This window comes from Echeneis naucrates, chromosome 18, assembly GCF_900963305.1.
Source record: "Echeneis naucrates chromosome 18, fEcheNa1.1, whole genome shotgun sequence".
NCBI classification, from domain to species: domain Eukaryota; kingdom Metazoa; phylum Chordata; class Actinopteri; order Carangiformes; family Echeneidae; genus Echeneis; species Echeneis naucrates.
This window is the reverse complement of record NC_042528.1, coordinates 13,471,782-13,493,620: the sequence shown is the minus strand read 5'-3', so window position 1 is coordinate 13,493,620 and position 21,839 is coordinate 13,471,782. Positions and strand designations below refer to the sequence as shown.

Here is a 21,839-nt window from a genome sequence, read left to right as displayed (position 1 = left end):
ATATACTCTCATTCTACTCCTGGACCACAAAATTATATCAGTTTTGTACAGGTTATTTCCTGGGAAACAACAAGATTTCCTCCTAAATTTAGCTCCATCTCCCAGTCATTAGCATCCTCTAGGCGGCCTTGCCTCCTTGTTGTCTTATTAACTTTCCCTCCTTCTTGAACAAACTGAATTGACACTCTCTTTGTCTTAGACCCTCCTAGAATTGCCTGCCTCCATATATCTTCAATATATATATATGCAGCTAAGCTTTTTAAAACTTGGTTATGTCGTCACGTATACCATCCTTGTGACAGACTAATCTTACAACATGACAAAATGTGCCTTAGAGTTGCAACACCTGAACACAACAAACATAGCGGTTCTCTGCTCTCTCATTTACCCAGATTTTTAGGTTCGGGGGAGTTGGCGATACATCATATGTTGCCCCTATCAAAAATCTAATACTACTTTCCTTCATACTATATTTCCTCCTGTCTACGAACCTGCTCCACAACTAGTTTCCTCTTCTCTTTGGGACCTGCTCTACTCCACACCGGTTTGCCTGGACCAAGCCCCAAGTCTCCCTGACTTATTTTTACATTACCCACAATCTCTGTATGCCCAAGAGTTGCTTTTGCTTCCTGCACTGCCATTCTTGGATTCAAATTTCTCCCCTTGGTTGGGTTTGGAACCACCTTACTAACTACCACATCTTTACTGCCAGATAACAGGAGCTCTGTCCTAACCTTAGTACATTTAAACTCCTCCACTAGACTAGATACTGGGAGCTGAAGTATGCCATTCCCATACAGTGCCACAGTGCTGAAACATCTTGGAACACCTAGCCACTTCCTAATGTAAAAGCTTACTATACTTTCTCATTTTCATAAGTCATAGTATGCAGCATACATAGGAAGTGCATGCTTTTGTTCAAGAAGGCTCTGCATCATATAGAAAGTACTATTCCAACGAATGGTCACATCTTGCTGTAGCCTTTTTGGTTTCATCCCCAACTGCATCTGCACAGCATACAGGTGGGTTTAAGTGAGCGGCGAGGTTTTAAAGTGTCCAAGCAACTGTTGCTCTGGTTCAAAACACCATTGTGGCAGCCAAGATGTGAACCATGCAGCCAAAACTTGCCAGACCGCTGTCCATCATGGCTTTTGCCATATTTCTGGCGTTGTCTCTCACAACTGCATGCACTTCAGATTTGCCTGCTTTCCAAGTTTCTGACATTTTCTAAAATGCCTTAGAGATAACGGGTGCGGAGTGGAAGCCCGTGAACTGGAGTACACCACCACTTTTATCAGTTTGAAGTCTTTGTCAGTCCACTGTGCTGTGAAGCTAAGCATGCTAGCATCTGAACTCCAAATGTCTGTTGTAATACTAATGATGGGAATATTGCAAGCAAGTAGTTCATGAATGTGTAAAGCCACAGCGTTGTTTTCAGGGAGACACATCTGCAAAATTTCGGTGGCTGGGCAGTTTTCCCCCTTGTCAAACGCTGTGCTAATTGAGCACTGAGTTCTGTTAGTGGCAGGTTGTTCCCTCTTACTTTCCAGTTCATCTCTTTGTTTTTTTTATCCACTTTCAAGTCGTTTTATTCTGCCTCATGTCTGTTTTTTAGGTGGCTGATGAGATTTGGTGTGCTAAAATTCTTAGATCTAGCATCTCCTCTTGAAATGTCACTTGAATGCCTCTTACATACTATATATCATCAATCTCTCTCAGATATGGTGTAAAACTCTCACATGGCCAACATTTTCTCTCACTCTGAAAACTCTTGTGTGCGCAGCACCTTTTGCCCCCCCATGTCACACTAGAGCTGTAGGCAGTCACCTTTGTGTTGCTGATGCTGTCTGAATCTGAATGTCCGACCGCAAATAACCAATGCATCAGCCACTGACATCAACAAATTCTATCTAATTTACCAATAGGCTGATGCCAGTCAACAAGGGGAACATTGGTTGATTCATTTGTGTATCCTTAATAACAACTTAATATGTTGCTTTGTTTTAATTGCTGTGTTTTTAACATGCTGCTCTGTCTTTTTTAAATCACTGCACTACAGCCAACCGATGCTCGCATTGTGCGAGGGCAATATACATCATGGACAGGTCGCCAGACCCGAGAACTGAACCTGCGACCTTCTTGTTGTGAGACAACAGTGCTAACCACTAATCCACTAATAAGGTTATTCAGGCCAAAAAACTGGAAAAGCTTGAACATTTTCAGTGCAGTATAATTATAATAATTGAAATGCAAAGCAGACTCAGACCTCTATGAAAACTTAGACTCATGTCTATTTCATTCATTCATTCATCGTCAACTGCGTATCAGTTTTTTAGGTGGCAGGCGGTTCTGGAGCAAATCCCAGCTCACATTGGACGAGGGTGGGGTCCACCCTGGACAGGTTGCCACTCCATCAAAGGGCCAACACACAGAGACAGACAGAGACAAACAACCACTCACACTCAGACCTACGGGCAATCAGTGACTCAACAGGACAGGAGAGTCAGATGATGGTTTCTGACTGTGACTGTTGTTTTTTCCCAGCCCCTCAGCTCATGCTTCAGAAGACAGGAATCGCAAAAATGACCTCCTACTTTGTGGAAGATGTTTCTTTTAATGAGGCTTTTGGCTGCGTTAGAAGTAAGTGTCCTGGTGGAAAAAATTGGAAGGTGGTATACACCACTAGTCACACCAGCGCCCACGTTTTCTAGTGATTTATAGTAAAACAGCAGAAATTGAATTAGTTTCTCACTGCACAATTTTAGTTTTGGGTAAACTAACATCCACCCTGTCTCTCTGTCTAACTTTCTCTGGGTGTTACTTTCCTGTAAGCTTTTCAAAGTCCTCAAAGTGGGTTAAAGAAGAAGAATTAGGAGAAAAACAGCAAACAAAAGAAACATTATCCATTCACATTCAATCTGAATGGCAAGGATAGCACGTGCTGTGTCATCCCAGTTGTCTGTAGCACTGCACTGGGCCTTAACCTCGAGGGGAAAGAAGAAGAAAAAGGATCCAGCTCTTGAGTAGGACTGTCGCTACACAATATAGAACAGTAAAACAGCAGTAATGTAAACAGGCCAGAGCTGTCATTCTTGCTTCTTGTCAGATACAGCAAATGGCATAAACAAGGTCACTTTGAATCAGATATTATCTAATATCAGCTGATTGGCAAGTCGCCATTGAAATAAACTGCTTTATTTCTTCCCCTCGTGAGTGGCCTCTCAACTTCCTTTATAAAGTGAGTCCACACAGTCATCTCTCAAGAAGATGAAGTATTTGCTGCGTATTATTTCTCCTCCCTCTGCCCACCCCTCTTACCAGTCCTCACGCTCTCTATCTTCCAGGCACCTGAATAGCTGTCAGATATAGATCACACCTCTCATTGTTTTTTCCTTGCACCCTGCAGTGATAGCTCACCAGGCGAGGGTACGTGAGTGCAAATCCTCCAGCTTTTTCTCTTGATGTTGGCAGAGACTCCCTGAGGGTCAGCATAGTAAAAGACAGTAAATAAAGAAATATATAAGTAGTGTGTGTATGAAGCACTGAATGACTAAACAAAGAAAAATATTGGGACAGGATGTTTGGGTTGCTGCTGTCTGGGGCCGGGCTGCTCCACTGAGATAATTTGAATTGGCTAGTGCTTCGTGACAAATTACTGAACAACATACACAGCTCAATTGCGTCACATTTTGTCGAACACAAAGGAGACATATTCTACATATTTAAGCATATTTTTTACCATGTCACAACATCTCAGATAGCATTAACATAATGACCATTCTGCTGGCACCATCCTCAAACAAAAATATACCATATATACTGAAAAACACATTCAGGCTCTCAGCTTGAAAAATCCTTCAGGACAGCAAATTATAGTTCAGTGGCAAAGACAAACTTTGGACCTCATCTTATATCCATCTTGCTATTTTTTTTCTGTCAGGCTGCTAGAGGCATTTTGTTGCCCTTGATTGTGGGTGTATTATAATAACTGGATACTTGACTCAAAGAGCACCCGGATACTTTAATCTAAACCGTAACTCTTGCCTCCAGGAGTGCTTCTACAGAACTTAGCATGCTAACCAGCTAGCCCTAGCCCATATCATCATTTTCCTGATAGTGATTCACTGTTGACTCAGAGGATATATTATGACCTCTTGGAGGTCTAGTCATGCCCCAGGGAAGAAACCAAGTTCAGCAGCAGCGAAAACATACTAATAGTCCCTTTGAAATAGACTCTGAGAAGGTTCAATATTAATAAGACATTGATACGTTGAATACATTTTTACCTTGTTTCCAGTTTGAAGATTTCTGACAACAGAGTATAATTAGTAGAAAATGAGAAATGAAAATGAGACTGTATTGCACAATCATGTATCTGTCAATTTCCAGTGTGAGACAGAAGTTTAAGAGGGGCTGTCAGGGCAGAGCAGTCCAAGCTTTAGCAGTTGCTCTGTCAGCCCATTTCATGCATCCTAAAATTCAACGTCACATTGAACAATTGGCAATGTCCTGATGTCAAAGTCCTTTCAATCAGTACCAGGCAAAAATGGGAAGTGCTTTCCTTCAGGAAGATTTCTGCTTCCCATATAGGCTAGTCACTATAACCCAAATTATTCATGCTGTTTATGGTAATGTTGTTTACTTACTTTTCAAAGTCTGGCATTGCAGGAAATCACCTCGGCTATTGGGGAATGCTTAACAAGCCCAAACTGTGTGCTTTGTAGCCTGGACAACGACATTTTCTATTCCAAAGGCTTATACATTTGTCCTTCACAGGGGCCTCAATGGTTTTAACTGAAATTTACTCAAGTCATTAATAATGTAGTCATAGAGTTCGGGTCTTCTGAAATGTAAATCTCTTGCATGTAATTTTGTGATGTGAAATCTTTACGCACTCTTAATCCCTTGGCTAGCCTGGATGTACTGTAGCTGATTTTGTGCTCGAGAATCTCAAAGAAGGATAATCACATGGATGAAATGCCAGCCAGAGAAACAACTTGAGACAATGCGAATAAGGTGTTTAAACACCAAATTCCAGACAGACAAATGTGACTTAGCCTTCAAATTCCCCTGATTGCAATCCATTGAGCATTTTAAGGATTAGCTGGACAAACAAGTCCAATCCAAAGAGGCCCCACCTTGCAATTTACAGTATTCAAAGGATACCCCAGCACATCTTCAGGGGCCTAGTGGAGTCCATTCCTCTCTGGGTCATGGCTGTTTTGGCAGCAAAAGGGGGACCGAGACAATATTAGGCAGGTGATCTGTAATGTGCTCCCCCAGGCAAGGGTTAGGGGTTGACAGTAAGTCAAAAAATCTTCCATTACCCCCACTCCCCCCGCAATATCAAATTGTGTGTTTCAGATTGGAAGACATTTTCATAGACATGCTGTCCAAAAAAAAAAAAAAAAAAGTAAGTAATCAAGAATTAATAAAAGTTGAACACAATGAGGAGGAGAGATTCTTTATGACAACTGCAACCTGAGTTTACATCTCAGTTTAAGTTCAGAACTGCGTAGAAGGGCAATTGGAGATTCTGTCTAATTAGGCTGATTAGATACACTTGCCTTAATTTCTCCCCACAGTCCAATGTGGATTACATTTTGTTGTTCAGTTTCTCAGATGCACCTGGTTTTGTCCCTGTGTTGAGTTTAAACTGTGTACAGAGCAGTACTTAATACAGAATGTGGATTTTAGGGAAGCGGGCTGCTGGAGAGAGGCTAAACTTCACCTCCAAGCCCTTTTTCCTCCTTGAGATTTTCATGCAGCTGCCAACCTCATAGAGGAGTTGAAAAACCCACTGGAGTGTAACACCTTTCTAAACACAAAAAAAAAATTTGGACTCAGGGCTCATTGTTCTGGAAAACATGTTGAACTTCCTCAGTCACACCTTGTCCAAGCCATCATGAGCCTCCCTCAAAGTGGTGGTGGAGATCAGAATGTGGTGCATTAGCCTCCCCTCTCCATGCAGCCCAATGTGAAACTATCCAGCAGTATTAACAGAGTGGTAATAGGAATAGAGAAGATTAAGGAACATGACATTTGAAGACATTAAAAGAAGCATTTCAAGGATCATTTACCGTAAAGAGTTCAATCTCTGTCTCTGAACTTGAATGGATGCCTCAAGGTTTCTGTTTGAGCAGGCGGATAAGTTTGTGTATCCAAAGAGCTCTCTGCTAAACTGGGGAATGAGGTTTAGGATCTTGGTTAGAGGAGCTGCCCCTTTCATCCCTTTTTTCATTATCCTCCTTCATCCACCCATCCATGCAGTCATCCATTTGTCCTATCAGCACTGCCTTATTCTTTTCCTGCAGAACAGGGCGAAAGCGAGAGAGATCAGCTCATCCAGCACTTATGTACAATCAACACACACTGCTTTTGCAAATGAAAAGCTTCAGTACACATTTTGTGGAAGTGTTGCAGCCAGAACAAGTGAGGATGAAAACAGTGGTGTATTATTCAGGTTGTAAATGCCATCTACCTGTGGTAGCCCTGCCCCATCCCTGCATTTTCAAGCTGTTAGTGACTGTACTTCCAGACTCTTCAAACCAACATGTCATTTGTTGATTTATCCATTAATTAATATTGAATACAGATGTTCATGGTGTCAACTTTGGCCAAATTTCTGCCTGACCTGATCTCCTAGCCTGATTTTTTTTTTTTTTTTTTTTTTTTATGGCGCTAAAGAAAAAGTCAGAGGTGAAATGTTGTGAAGCTTGGAAAGTGTCAAAAATGTCAGGTTTAGTGTGGAGGATCTTCATGACTTGGTGCTGAGTCCTTATACAACAGCTGAACTGAGCACCCTTTTTTCTAGTCCCAGATTTATACTATATATATCTGCCGTGAGAAGACTTGTATAAACAGAGCGTAGCTATGGTAGAGATAAGTATATTTGCTAAAGTTAAATTTCCTTTATGTTGTATCTAAATCAAATCAGATTTATTTGTGTAGCACCAAATCATAACATTGTACATATAGAGCAGGTCTAGACCAAACTCTTTATAAAATGATTTAAAGAGACCCAACAGATCCCCGATGAGCAAGCACTTGGTGACAGTGGCAAGGAAAAGCTTCCTTTAAGAGGCAGAACCAGGCTCAGGGGGGGCGGCCATCTGCCTCGGCCGGTTGGGTTGAGAGTGGAAGAGAGGGAGAGAGCAAGAGAGGTATGGGGCGGTGTAGCGTAGGGTGAGAATGAGAGCAGAAGAGGGGATATTAAAACAGGTGTAGGCAGGAACATGTTGCTGCATGAAGTTCATGGAGATGATGCTGTAGTACAGAATTCATGAAGATATGACAGCAGCAGGTGTTTCAGGAACATGGGATGGTGATGAGTCACCACCTGCAGGATGAGGACAGGGAGAGAGAGGAGAGGAACTGGGAGAGACAGAGGCTTTGGCAGAACATGGTTAGTCAATGCAGTACACAAGAACTGGGAGAAACAGGGATTTAGGAGAAGTGTGGTTATTGTCAGCACCTGCAGGGGGGAGGGAGGGGGAGAGAGAGAGAGAGAAGCTCAGTCCTTCCCCCAGCAGCCTCGGCCTACAGCAGCATACCTAAAGAGTAGAGGACTTTAACTTTTTATCAGCTCTGTCATACAGGAAAGTTTTAAGCCTGATCTTGAAAGTTACTAAAGAGTCCGCCCCCTGGACCGATACTGGAAGTTGGTTCCATAGAAGAGGAGCCTGATAACTGAACGATCTGCCTCCAGATTTACTCTTGGAGACTCTAGGAACCACAAGTAAACCTCCATCTACAGAGCGGAGTGGCCTGCTAGGACAGTAAGGAACTATGAGCTCTCTGAGATATGATGGAGCTTGGCCATTAAGAGCTTTATATGTTAAAAGAAGGATTTTGAATTCTACTCTATATTTTACTGGCAGCCAATGAAGAGCAGCTAACACAGGAGAGATATGATCTCTTTTCCTAGTTCCTGTTAATATTCGTGCAGCAGCATTCTGAATCAACTGAAGGCCTTTCAGAGATTTGTTTGGACATCCAGATAGTAATGAGTTACAGTAGTCCAGCCTAGAAGTTACAAATGCATGGACTAGTTTTTCTCCATCATCCTGAGAAAGGATGTTTCTGATTTTCCTAATGTTTCTCAGGTGGAAGAAAGCTGCCCGACTAACTTGTTTTATGTGAGGGACAAAGGACATGTCCTGGTCAAAAATGACTCCAAGGTTTCTTACAGTGGAGCTGGAAGCCAAAGTAATGCCGTCCAGACTGATGAGATGATTAGATAGTATTTTTCTGAGGTGCTTAGGGCCGAGTACAATAACTTCTGTTTTGTCAGAGAAGTAAAAAATTTGGGTCATCCAGACTTTTATGTCTTCAAAACATGCCTGCAGTCTGACTATCTGAGTGACTTCATTTGGCTTCATTGATAGTTACAGCTGAGTATCTCCTGCATAGCAGTAGAAGTTGATGCTGTGTTTCCTGATAATGTTGCCTAGAGAAAGCAGATAAAGCGTAAAGAGGATTGGTCCAAGTACCGAACCCTGCGGGACTCCATAACTGACTACAGTACGAGGAGGAGCTGTTGTTAACATGAACAAACTGATGTCTATCTGATAAGTAGGATTTGAACCACCTTAGTGCAGTTCCTTTAATTCCAATTTCATGTTCCAGTCTCTGTAGTAAAATATTATGATCTATGGTGTTGAATGCAGCACTGAGATCTAACAGACTTTGGAGGCTGGTCCATTCTCTGAAGCTATTTGAATATCATTGGAGACTTTAACCAGCACTGTTTCTGTGCTGTGATGAACTCTAAATCCTGACTGAAACTTTTAGAGCAAACCATTCCTATGCAGATTGGTTTGCTACTGCTTTTTCAATGACTTTATAAATGAACGGAAATGAACGGTTTGATATGGGTCTATAATTGGCCAAAACATCTGGATCAAGATTCTGCTTTTTAAGCTGGGGTTTGATGACTGCAGTCTTCAGAGTCTGAGGTACATAACCAAAAGATAAGGTCAGATTAATCAGATATAAGATGAATGGCTCAAATGTGTAGAAAATCTCTTTAAAGAGGCTAGTTGGTACTGGGTCTAATAGACAGGTTGACGGTCTGGATGATGAAACTATAGAAGCTAGCTCTGAGAGATTCAGAGGTGAGAATGATTCCAGATGTAAAAGAGGCGTCGCAACTGATTCAGGAGTTGCTGTATTCAGTAGGAGATTTTTATCTAATGTAGGCAAGAGCTGATAAATTCTTTCTCTGATCATGAGAATTTTATCTGTAAAAAAGTTAATAAAATCATCACTGCTTAGAGCTAAGGGGATCACTGGTTCAACTGAGCTATGGCTCTCTGTCAGCCTGGCTACAGTGCTGAAGAGAAACCTGGGGTTGTTCTTGTTTTCTTCTATGAGTGCTGAGTAATATGAACTTCTAGCACTGCGGAGAGCTTTTTTAAATGTTTTTAGGCTATCTTTCCAGGCTCTGTGAGACTCTTCTGACTTACTGGAAGGCCAACATCTCTCTAATTTCCTTGATGTCTGCTTTAAGGCACGGATTTGGTAACTATACCAGGGAGCCATCCTCCTCAGATTGAATACTTATATCAAGATTCGAACGCAGTGTGGCCATAGTGCTAGTCACAAGGTCATCAACCTGCGGATGGGAGAAATCCTCATTTGAATTTAGATATGGCATTGTTGGGAATGATGACCAAATGTTCTCTTTAAATTTAGCCACAGCAGCTTCAGATAAACATCTTCTATAGCTGAATTTATTCCTCAATGCTGTGGAGCCCATTAAAGTAAACTCAAATGTAATAAGGTAATGGTCAGACAGGAGAGAATTTTGGGGAAGAATTGTTAGCTTGTCAATTTCAATGCCATAAGTTAGAACAAGATCAAGGATATGATTGTAGAAGTGAGTGGGTTCATTCTCATGCTGGGAAAAGCCAATTGAGTCTAGTAGGGAAAGAAACCCAGAACTAAGGCTGTTACTTTCTACATCAACATGTATATTGAAATCTCCCAGGATAATGATTTTATCTGTACTGAGTACTAAGCAGGGGTTGCATTAACTTCAGCCACTTCACTTGATGCATCCGATTACGCGCTAGCTGGCACCCTGTTTCACTCCATGTGCAACAGGAAGAAGGTGTGAATGAGACTGAGTTCAGGCCACTGAGTTAAATTCAGCTGGTTTCTTGCGAAGTTTGTTCATATTTGAATTGAAAGTACTTAATTTTGTAAAACTGTGTTATCCATTTACACATATGGCCACAGTTTGTGTTTTTAGTGGCCACCGATGTCACTGCGGGGAAATGTGGTGTTGACATGATGAATGTTTTCTCTCATGCCTTTATAAAATTCGAGTAGGACCAGGTGGACGGTATACTGTAACTCACAGAACTGGTTTTTCACCTTTCCAGTCCGAGTGGGAGAGACTAAGAGTGAGGCTTTTAAAAGACCTGAAGCCAGATTTTGGTCTGGGGTTGATTAATAGGCTTGACTGAAATATTGCAGCCACCCCCCCTCCTCGACCTGTGGTACGAGGGATATGAAAGTTAACATGAGTTGGGGGTGTAGCTTCATTAATGCTAACATACTCATCCTGCTGCAGCCACGTTTCAGTTATACAAAATAAATCAATATGGTGATCAGCTATGAGATCGTTAACTAGTAGAGATTTTGATGACAATGATCGAATGTTCAACAGTCCACATTTGATCGCAGTGTTATTTGAGACTGAATTTTTGGCTGTTTTAATTACAGTTAGGTTTTTGTTTTTAGCTCCTGTTCTGTTTAATTTGGGTTTTTTAACTTTTCTAAATTTAGGTGGTTGGGGGACAGACACAGTTTCTATAAAGCTAAACATAGACAGAGACTCTATTCTATTCTCGGCAGGTGACCGCTCTGACTGAGGCGCAGAGGAGCGTGTTAAACTGCGGCTCTGCCTCCTGGTCTCGACCCGGGATTGTCAGGGTTTTGGAAGGAAAGAATAGCAGAGACAACACACGAGGTGACACAGAGCACCACCACCAATGATTGGAAATAATGTAACACGGTCATGGTTGGATAAGCCAAGACTTTTCAATATTGAAGAATAGGATGAGAGAAGCAGTTTCTAACTTCACCCTGGCTACTTCAGAAGGCCCACATTACCTATGTAATTTTTTACCGAAAGTCCAGCCAGAGATTGGAATGCAAGATCTGTTCAGTCTGACTTTGAATGGTGCACAAATTTTGAGCAATTCGACTTTATTACTCTGCTCTTCCTTCAAACCTCATGAATCTCCCTCATGAATCGGGACATTTTCCCACAGACTCAAATACTGAGTTCCGACAACCAGTGGAGTTGCTGCCTGTTGGTCTTTAGATAGAATGCAGGTGTAAGGGGGTGGCCAAGTGATCTAAGGTGCTGCATTCAGGTCACAGTCTTTCCTGGAGGTGTGGATTTGAATCCCACTTCTGGCAAATGTGATTTAAACGACCCAGCCACAAGGCACTCATAAACCCATGGTATATTTGTGCCACTCCCAAGCCCATCTAAAAACTTCAGCCAAATTATGCAGGTGATAGAGCTGACTTGCTGTGACGACCCCAAATAGGAGATCAAAGAAGAAGAAGGTATAGATTTCAGGGCTACTTGCTTTTTTAATATGAATCAAAGTCAAACAAACAGACTTTAGTTTTTAGCTTTCTGGTTTGTTCAGGGCCACTGCATTCCCAGTGAGTGATATCAGACCCAAAGATATTCAGTGTAAAATGATTAGATATTAGATATAGGTTAGCTATATCAGTTTAAATCGACTAAATGTATTTACCTTTTTCTGTATTTCTGTTGGGTGTATGTAAATTATTGTGCACCTTGGGACATGGAACAAATTTAAGAAGAACTCATAACACAGAAAGTAATTCAACTCAAATAAAACAGAGGAAAGTGGCAAATTGTCTTGTGAGGGATTAAATGGCTAATAGGTTAATAGGTTCAGATCATGAATTGAAACTAAGTCAATTAGAAATGGAAAATTTGATTGATTGATTATTATTTTTATAAAGATGCTCCATGGTAACTTGCTCTGCTGTTTGTTTGCTGATGCATAAATATTTGCTGTAGATGTGGAAGCGTTTTTATTGATTGAGAATTTGGGAAGACTGTGGCTAATCGCTGCGGTAATGTCAGCAGCTTCTGTGGTTGCTTACAGATAAAACCTCTCCAGATTGTTGTGCAGCAGTAGGACTTGTGGAGTTTGTACTAACAGGAGTCGTCATAGGGATGCAACAAGAAAAACAACAAGAAAACAAAATATCACACATGGACATCACATGCAATACCAGGCCACTGGGTTAAAACAAATAGATGGAGAAAACAGAACCTACATCTCAGGGATCCACAGACAAGCCCATGTTGTCATTCCACTCTGCTCAGCTCATTATTTGGCCTGCCCCTTTTGTGAAATCCTCAAATGTCACAGACATGTTTCCCCCTCCCTGTCTGTAGCAATTCCAGGCCAAGTGCTGCTGACAATTTATGGATTCCTTTCAGTGTTATCAGCGATTAATGGTGACCTTTACTTGGGGGATGAAGCATTTGATCTTCCCCAACTTGAAGAATTGAGGCCATGAGCGTGTGGTTTCCAAAGTAGAATTCACCTCCGGTTGCTTGTGGAGGTGTTATTTAGGCCTGTGGTGACTTCTGTGGCAACCTCACTGAGCACTATTGTTCCAGCAATGTGATGGACTTTCCCAGTGGGATCCTTACGCAGTTAGATGCTCACTGAAAGGGTAACTGGCAGGAGAGTAGTGTTACAAAGTTGAGAGTTTGGTTGTGCATTCTCAGATTTTGTAACATTGACTGTTGGGAGACACTTAATCATATTCATATTCAAGACATATTCAACCAATGCTCTATTTCTGAGCATATGCTTAGAAGTACTTTGTATAGAGTGTGGCTTTTGAAACTCACATCCATGCTTGTAAAACTCTTTACTCTTAAATATATCCGTCAGTGTGAAGCATGTTGGTCAGCCCCAGTTTGCAATTTGATTGTTATTAAAATACAGCGTGCTTCCAGAAGGCATTATTAGGCCTTCATGTTGTATTCTGTTGGAGGTGGGCTGCTAATATTTTTGTGATTTTGAAGTGGGTCATGATTTGGAGGGGTTGGGAAATGTGCTAATATGATTAGTTTGACTGCAGTTTGAGTGACTGAGTTCAGGAACCACAAATTAGCTGGAGCTGATACTTTAACCAGTTAAGAGGACAAAAGATGTCAGCAAAAGGTATACTCTATTGTCACAATTTAATGATAATATAACTTGATAACTTGTGTTTTGTTAGGTTAACATGAGTGGGTGTCTGTTCTCAGCCAAAGATAATTTTTCAGGGAGAAACCCCTACCCTACTACTCCACTGATTGTATTTGTAGTCCCAAAAACCTCCTCAGAGTGATACATCCTTACTGAAATAGACTGAGTGAAAGAAATCTCTCAAGCTCCAGTTTGTGAAATATTATCAGTCTCTATATTTTCTTGTAGTGTAGTTAAAAAAAAAAAAAAAAACTTTCTAAACTGAAACAAGCTCTGCTTGCACAGTTTAATTTTACTGGTTTGAAAGCTGATTAACATCTTAAGGGTTTATTTGTGAATATCATTTCATTCCCTAGTTTTAGGCCATATGTTGAAGGGTTTATAATAATGTAATATAAAAAAGAACCTTTTAAATAAACAGAAAAAATGAAATTCCTACCATGGAAAAGATATCTGTAAAAACTAAAATTGCGATTAGACTTTTGTGTAGCAGCCAACGTTGGAGATGGGAGGATCTGGTGTTCCAGCTAGGAATAATTAAGACATTTAGTGCACATCCTCCTGCAGCTGTCCACATGCTGACGGGTTAATAACCATGTTTGTTCCCTGGCTGATTATTGACTCTCTTCATTGGCTTAGGAATGGTAAACTCACACATTCACCAGTATCCTGCTGGCTTTGTCTGGTTTAAAAGGGTTATTTTGCGCTCATATTTTTCTGCCAATTGTGTTATTTAGTTTGTGATTCAAATACTTGATAAATGGCAAATTGAGGTCTTTAAAATCCCATTTTTTCTGTCTTCCAAATGGTTTCAGTTGAATTTTCCTCAGAGATGTAAATGAAAGTTCCATCTCCATATCCATTCTCTTCATGTCTTTCCTGGTAAAATAAAACAGCAGCGCATTTACAGACTGTCTGTCTGTGATAGAACAGTCGCCGGAGTCCATGTGTATGAACTCAATTTGAAGTGGGAACGTGAGTCGTCTAAGCTAATGTAGCCATCCTGTTGAGATTATTTCACATAACGGCACTGGTGTATTGACTAAAGTATGACAGATGAGAAAGAGAACTAGAAAAAATACTTGTTTGTTTGTTTGTTTTTTTAGGTTTTTTTAGGTTTTGGCTGTGTCAGGAACAAGATCAGGGTAAAATTTGGGCGTCCTGTTTAAATTCAGTTTACGTCAGAATACCTCAGCTGCACACAGGCCAACTTTTGAGGCATACTCAGGTATTCTATGTGTAAACAGGTAATTGCAGTTTAAGGTCTACAGCATCATTGTCCATCAGGAAAAAATGGAGCTGGACTCTACCTCATTAAAATATTCTTGACCCATGCCCTCCACTGCTGCTCATCAGTCAGACCTAGATTCAGATGGGACTACCAGACATATCAGAACATTTAGCATAGTCATCATATTGTGTAATTGTATGACACATTGACAGTGGTGGTGCTAATGCTAACTCTGACTCTGCAGTATATGGTTTCAGGTTTATTTATAATGACCCAGCTGCAAGTTGACATTTTCAATTCCTCAGGTTTGTGATGTATGAATTCCCAACTGAAATGGAGTCTGCTTTTATCAGGCTGTCATTGTTCACTGCAGTTTAAGGTTGAATCTCTCAGGCATGGTTAATGATAATTTCTTTCATCATGTGTCTGCCATATAAAAACAAAGTCTATATATAGGCCAAGCCAGGGAGCCAGGGACTAATGCCTGGGTATTATTCAAATTTGTATTGTAATGCAGCTGTCCTGTAACTTTGTTTTTCATTTTAATTCATTTCAGCTGATGAAAATCATAACATGATAGGGATATATTGCAATACTCCATATTATTGAATGTTAGTCCAAGCTATTTACACTACTCATAAACAACTGACATGACATACATGACATTATACTGATTCTACCTATCAAGTGAGCTGATTTTGGTTGGCGGAGGGAACGTGACTGATGTTTGGCCAATGTTTCAGTGCTTCCATAGTGACTACTGATGCTTCTACTGTCTGAGTATGATCATCCGACTGCAAATTACCAAAAAGTTGGCCACTGACATTATTTATTTGACATTATTTACAAGGGGTGTGCAAAAAAATCGATTCCTGTCAGAATCGTGATTCTCATTTACTACGATTCAGAATCGATGTAAAATGTCCCAAAATCGATTTTTTTTTTTTAAATACCTCCATTTTGTACACGGGATGTCCTGATGTCACCATGCAGCCGGTTCTGGAACATATGCATGCGCGGTAAGCACCAAAACAAGGAGGAAACTACAATAACAGAAGAAAGAGAGATTCAACCGGCCCCGTCCTCGTTGAAGGCAAAGATTTTTTTCATTTTGGTTTTTACTGAATGCCCGGGAAGACCAAGCTTGACATGACCCATTTTATAGCCAGCTACTTAGAGTAGCACTTTCCTTAGAATTTAAAAGGCAGCATTTTTAACTGCACTATTTTTTTATAAAGAGACCCTTTTACTTTTGTTACTTAAGCAATATGTGATATTGCTTTTATGCAACAGTTGCAACAATTCCATGTAAGCATAGATAAAACTTAATAAATGTGAAAAGACACTTTAATGTCTCCATTTGTCATTCTGTCTTGCAAAGCAGATGAGTAGATCATGAGGATCCTTTGCACACCTATAGATTGAAGCAGAAATCATTATGAATCAAATTGTTTTGAACTGAAACTCGATTTTGAATTGAATAATGAGATAGTCAACGATTCCCAGCCCTATTATTTACTAATGTGCACTAATGTGCTTCAATATTGTTTATAAAGTAATAATACTCACTCACCTATATTCTGTACTGTAAAGGTAGATGTGCAAGTGCTCTTTTATGATGAAATGATGTAGCTCCTGCATTATTACCGCAATTGTGAAAGTGTCTAAGATCTCAGTCCACAGAGAAATGCTCACAGTCAGAAACTGAACCTTAAAGCCACTTGTCCGGTTGTCTGGAACTTTGTGCCCACCTCGTCCTACTGTGTAAATTCATGATTTCATCTTCTGTTTCAAGATGCCTTCAGTACAACATGTAAATATTTTAAATGATAGTTGAATTTTGAGGAATATAGACCATAAAGCCATAAAGGGGCTCGGCTACTGTGTGAGTGACAGACCAAAGCTCTAACGTTGACCCATTCACGTGGTTTCAATAAAACCAAGATGGCCATTGACAAATTTACAAACAGGAGGCCTTTCAAACCAACAAATGATGTCATGATGGGTTGAAACATGAGTGTTCACCTGAAATCTGTTTTTTTTTTTTTTTTACTGGATTACTGAGGAAACATTTAGCCACCTGTTTGTACCGTATCATTCATTTCACATTTACATTTACATTTATATTAAAATGGAATAGTGTTTTTCATTATAACCCTGTTTTCCTTTTCTTCAACATCTTAATGACACTACTGTTTTCACTTTCTCATCTCTTATCTATGTTAACCTGACTCACGTCTTTCTAAGCAGTCCTGCGTCCTATTAATCCCCTCCATGCCCCCCTGCTTTCTGTCCTCTAGGGCTGAGGACGGGAAGGATGGTGACGGCGCAGTGGCTGTCTCAAGGACGAATCAAGAGGGAGGCTGAGACCATGACACAGGTCAGATACCCCATATATTTTACTCCGCCCCCCCAAAAAAAAGCAGCTGAACACCACAACCGTCTGGACTTGAGTTGCTGGCTTACATGATCTGAATAGATGAAGATATGTGACTGTGTGTAGACCTAAGAGCCTAACAAAAGTTTTGTACAAATCCAGCCACGCAGTCTTTTTTTTCTGAGGTAGTGGTTGACATGAAATGTGAATGTTGCAAGGGCATTAAAATTAGGTGTGTTTTGGTAAGCATACAGGCTACAATCTAATTACACCATCCTCACTTCTATTGGCAGCTTTGGTAGCTTAAATATTTAATCACTGTTGTAAGATGCTGTTTTCCCAGCATTCCCCAGTCACACTCTGGTTTTATGGCTGCATAGAGGATATATTTTCTGTAGTTCTCTACTTGTGTCCCAAAGGGACATTTGACTCGGGCATGCTTATTGATACGTTGGCTTTTTACTGCCTTGTGTTCAGCTCAAATCCCCCCGCATAAAACCACACACAAGAGCAAGGAAAGGAACATTAAAGACTGTGTGCCCTTTAGAGAATGATGAGAGGTGAAAACCACTGTTCACGATTCACCAGTAGGTTTAAACCGCACAGCATATGCCAGGAAATAGTTCCTGATCGTAGAGGTATGGTACAGTCCTGAGAGAGAGGTGACATTGCCTTATAAGGATTTAGACCTACCTGATATTCGACAACAGTTATGAATGTTATGAATGTGTGTAAAACAAAAGCTGTAACATTTGTTAGTTTAAAACACACACACTGCTCTTTTTCTGGGGCTAATAGTTGGTTAATCTGATGCAGATTTTTTGCATAATAAATTTTAATCTTAAAATCAAATCATTTGAAGAATGTTATTGTACCATCATGGCTTGATAGGAAGGCAACTTGTCAGCATTTACTAACAACCCCTGATTTGTCCACGTGTGGCACTTCTGTCAATACTACTAAATTAGGAAAGATTTGGATCATTCTGACTCTTTATTGCTTTATTTTATCCATTGATTTTTATCTGCTGTCTTTGTGCATGACATCTACAGTCACATCTGTACATCAGACTCTCCTATTGGCTCCAGTTGCTGATTGTGCCAGCGTTTATTGTATTAACAAAATAAAGACAGAGAGGCATGTACAAGAAGACAGCTTTGGACAGTGTGTGAGATCTTGGAGAGGTCCTCCGTGATGTGCACCTCCAGGAGTTGCTCAGCATGTGTTTTTGTTTGTGATGACCATCTCCATTTCTGCTACATATATACTGCTTGTTGTTGTCAGGTACAATGTGAAGTGTACACCAAAATAAATATCTTGGTGGAGCTGCAAGGGATACAAAACACATACAGTAAATGACCAAGTCACCACAGGATGTCATATATTTAGGCAAAAGTTGTTGGTCTCATGCCATACTACTGCAGTCATCAGTAGTATGGCATGAGACCAACAACTTTTGCCATGTTGTCATGTCTGGGACTAAGGGACTGGCTACTTGTTATATAATGTCATTGTTGATGTGGAGCTGGCTGGGTAGCAGCTAAGCATGGAGCTGTGGCTCTGTGCCTTATCAGACAGATGCCCCTGCTTGGCCTAATGGTGGCTTTGGCAAGAGGAAGTCAGTCTGGCTGGGTGTGAGTTGGTGAGAGGAAAGGGAAAATTGTAGCCAGAGCTTGTGGCATGATGACTTGAGAGCAGTCAGAAATCCAAACCAGGGCAGTTAGGGAAGAAGAAATAAAACATTCTCATTCTTTCATTCTTTTTCATCCTGACTTTTATTCAACACGAATTAAAGTCCAGAAACAGCTCTTGGCTAATAAATAGTATCTTAAAATATCTTTCTCAACCATGGATTATGGAATACCAAGTAATAATTAATAGGTAATCTCCACCACAGAAAATCAAGGTTGTGGTGAGATCCTGCACTCGGTTTTGAGTCAAACTAAATACAATGATTCAGTTTGTTAAGCTGCATTCACTGCAATCCAAGAAAGCAGTGCAATAATAAATCTAACCTCCATGTAAAGGCAGGCGCGGTAGGTGAATCACTGATTTTCAGTCGGTTATTTGAAAAACTGATTCTGATTCACATGCAAATGGAATACGCACCGATCGGAGATAACATTAATTGGAAGCAAGAGAAATGATCAGGTGTGATGGTGTGAGAAACTTTAACAAGGACCAAACTGTGGTGGTGTGACAACTGCAGCTCTGTGGGATATTCCTGGTTTGCAGTGGTCAGAAATCTGAAACCATTGACCCACAAACAGGGTCAGGGGTCAAGGCTCACTGATAGTTGTGGGGATTGAAGGCTGGACTGCCTGGTCTGATACAATAGAAGCACTGCTGTAGCTCATGCTGGTTCTGAACACACAAAGTATTACAGTTTGTTGTCTATGGGGTTTTTGGCAGCGGACCAGACAGGGTACCCATGCTGACCCTTGTCTCCCACCAAAGGACCCAACGGACACATGAGCATAAGAACTGGATCAGAGAGCAATGAAAGAAGGCAGTCTGGGCTAATGTGTCAGGTTTTCTTTTACATCATGTGGATAGCAGTGTGTGTTAGCATCTCTTACGCTGGGGAAGAAATGCATTTTAGGTAGAAGACAATCTAGTGTAAGTAGTGCGATGAAAAAAGTCACAAGACACTGATAAACCAAAGGACTATAAATAATTTTGGGTTTTGTTTATAGCCCGCTCTTCTCTATTAGTAGGTAGGTAACAATAATAATACAGGACTTAGCTTTAAGGAAAGGGAGAGGAAATTAATGATATTAATTATTAATAATAATAATATGTTAATAATATTAACAAAAAAATCTTTTTTGTGTAAATCAGAATAATTGTTAGCCTGACACAACGGACAGTGAAATGGAGTTGGAACCTCAACCTCAACAACCTTGCTGTTGATTTGCTTCCAGGCTCAGGCCAGCTCCCCAATGGATACCGTGTAATTGACAGTGATCACTAGAGGCGTCTGGCAGCCTCTTGTGCATCTTAATGCTGATAATAATGGGAAAGTGAAGTCACGCTGAGAACCATAATTGTGCAGTATAATTGAGGCCCATACATTCATCTGCATACCAGCATCCTGTCACTAACCGGCACGCTGACAAGTGGGATTGATGCCAGGTTAGCCAGTGCCAGGATTAGAAGAAATGAACAGGGTTAGCAGTGTCAGAAGAGGGGAGATCAATGGGATTAAACAGCAATGAGAAAGCAAGGTTGGTGGTAGATTTCTAAGCCTTCCTCTCTGCATGGTGCGAATGTTGAAAACTACACAACATTGTGATGTCTTGCTTTCACTCTATTTGACATAGATGGATTCTCAGCAGAACAACTTACACAGCAACAAAAACTTTATGCTGCTTTGAAGCTTCTTCTTGTTTGTACACCAAGGACCAAGGACCAGTAATCTTATTTTCTATATTCAAAGGTCTTATAGGATAGTGATAGGATACTGACTCACCAGTATTTTGAACAACATCCTCACAGCACTTTCTCATTTTATATTTTTTATTTTTGGTCTGAATGCCATTATGGACATGTACATGTAAACCAAGATAATGATGATGATGCACTGTGGTCCCCTGTTGGATTGCCTAAGTGTGCATGCATATCTTTACAGTCTGATTCCCTGGTTGTTCCATCCTGGACGAGTGAGCATGCTCGCAATGGCAATAATATTCACAATGGCAGGAGTAGTGCACATTGTCTTTGGCCTTTCAGCATTCAAGTGGGATCATAGTCATCAGGATTAACCTAATGATTTTAGAATAGAAATAGTTTTAGAATGCGTCAGCTGGAACTGATACTCCATCTTACCAGGCCTCAAGCTATCGCCAAGCTATTTAGATTGTGTCTTGAATCATAATTTTTTGGCCCCGTCAATGTTCTTTCAGGGATGAACCTCTGACAGGTACAAATATGCAACAACATTTTTAGCACAAATATTGCCGATAGTTAATTTTGAAATAAAACAACACTGCATATGTTCAAATTAATTTCTATATGTGGAACATCATGTCATTTTTGTGTCTGAAACTTGAGTGGCATTTTGCCAAGTAAAATTTTGTGAGTGAACTCAAGCATGCTGGCCAGTCTTTTTGCATTATTAAGCTGTCATGCTTGAATCAGTCCAAACCTGACACGACAACAGATATTTTGACAGGCTGGTATTTACCTGGACTTATGTCTATAATTTTTATACTTTTTTTAATCTTAGACAATAGACATCTTTATTTTAAAATTCTACCAAAAAGTGCAGGGAGCTCCCAGGCTCAGCAGCATGTCTTATAAAGTTAAAAGAAAACTCAAACAAATAAATATCTCCCTTAAGTTTACTACAGTAAATAAAGTTTCCAAAATTTAAATATAACTGATGCTGAAGCTCTGGGTATTTTTATGTACTCTTTGCCGTGATGACGAGATGAGTTTTCATGTAATATATGAGAATCATTGTTAAAACTTGAAGTCTTCTTTCCTCCTCTCGATATCCTTGCTGAACAGGTTTTGCAAACCAATGCTGTTGTTATCTTCTGCTACTGAGAAAAACTACACAGGTGAGGACATCTTCATTATTAGTCAGGCAGTGACGGGGCCACGCTTGGGTTCTTCTAGTAAGGCACGATAGATGACGTAACCGATGCGTCTGTTTGGGAGCTACTCGGCCATTTTAGAGTCACCAGTTTCACCCAAACATGCATGTCTTTGGATTGTGGGAGGAAACCCACGCAGACACAGTGAGGCACAGAAAGATCCCAGGCCAGGAATCAAACCCACAATCTTCTTTGCATTTGCATGCATTTATGCTCGTTTGATATTTGTTTTAGAAAATATATTTTGGAAAATGCATGCTCTTTTACTGTCCTGCATTTATTCAGGAAGTTCAGTTAACCTTTATGATACAGTCGCAGAAGCTTCACATTCTGACAAGCACCAATACACATTTAAAATATTT

General features: G+C 40.4%; 1 protein-coding gene across 1 annotated transcript in view; it reads left to right on the top strand.

The window, feature by feature from the left end:
* The window catches only part of adam19a (ADAM metallopeptidase domain 19a), a 173,785-nt gene that overhangs the window by 17,422 nt on the left and 134,524 nt on the right, over nucleotides 1-21,839 (top strand). The window contains exon 2 of the mRNA XM_029526173.1: nucleotides 16,800-16,879. Within this exon, the coding sequence (XP_029382033.1) occupies nucleotides 16,800-16,879 (80 nt within the window). The remainder of the gene's footprint in view (nucleotides 1-16,799; nucleotides 16,880-21,839) is intronic.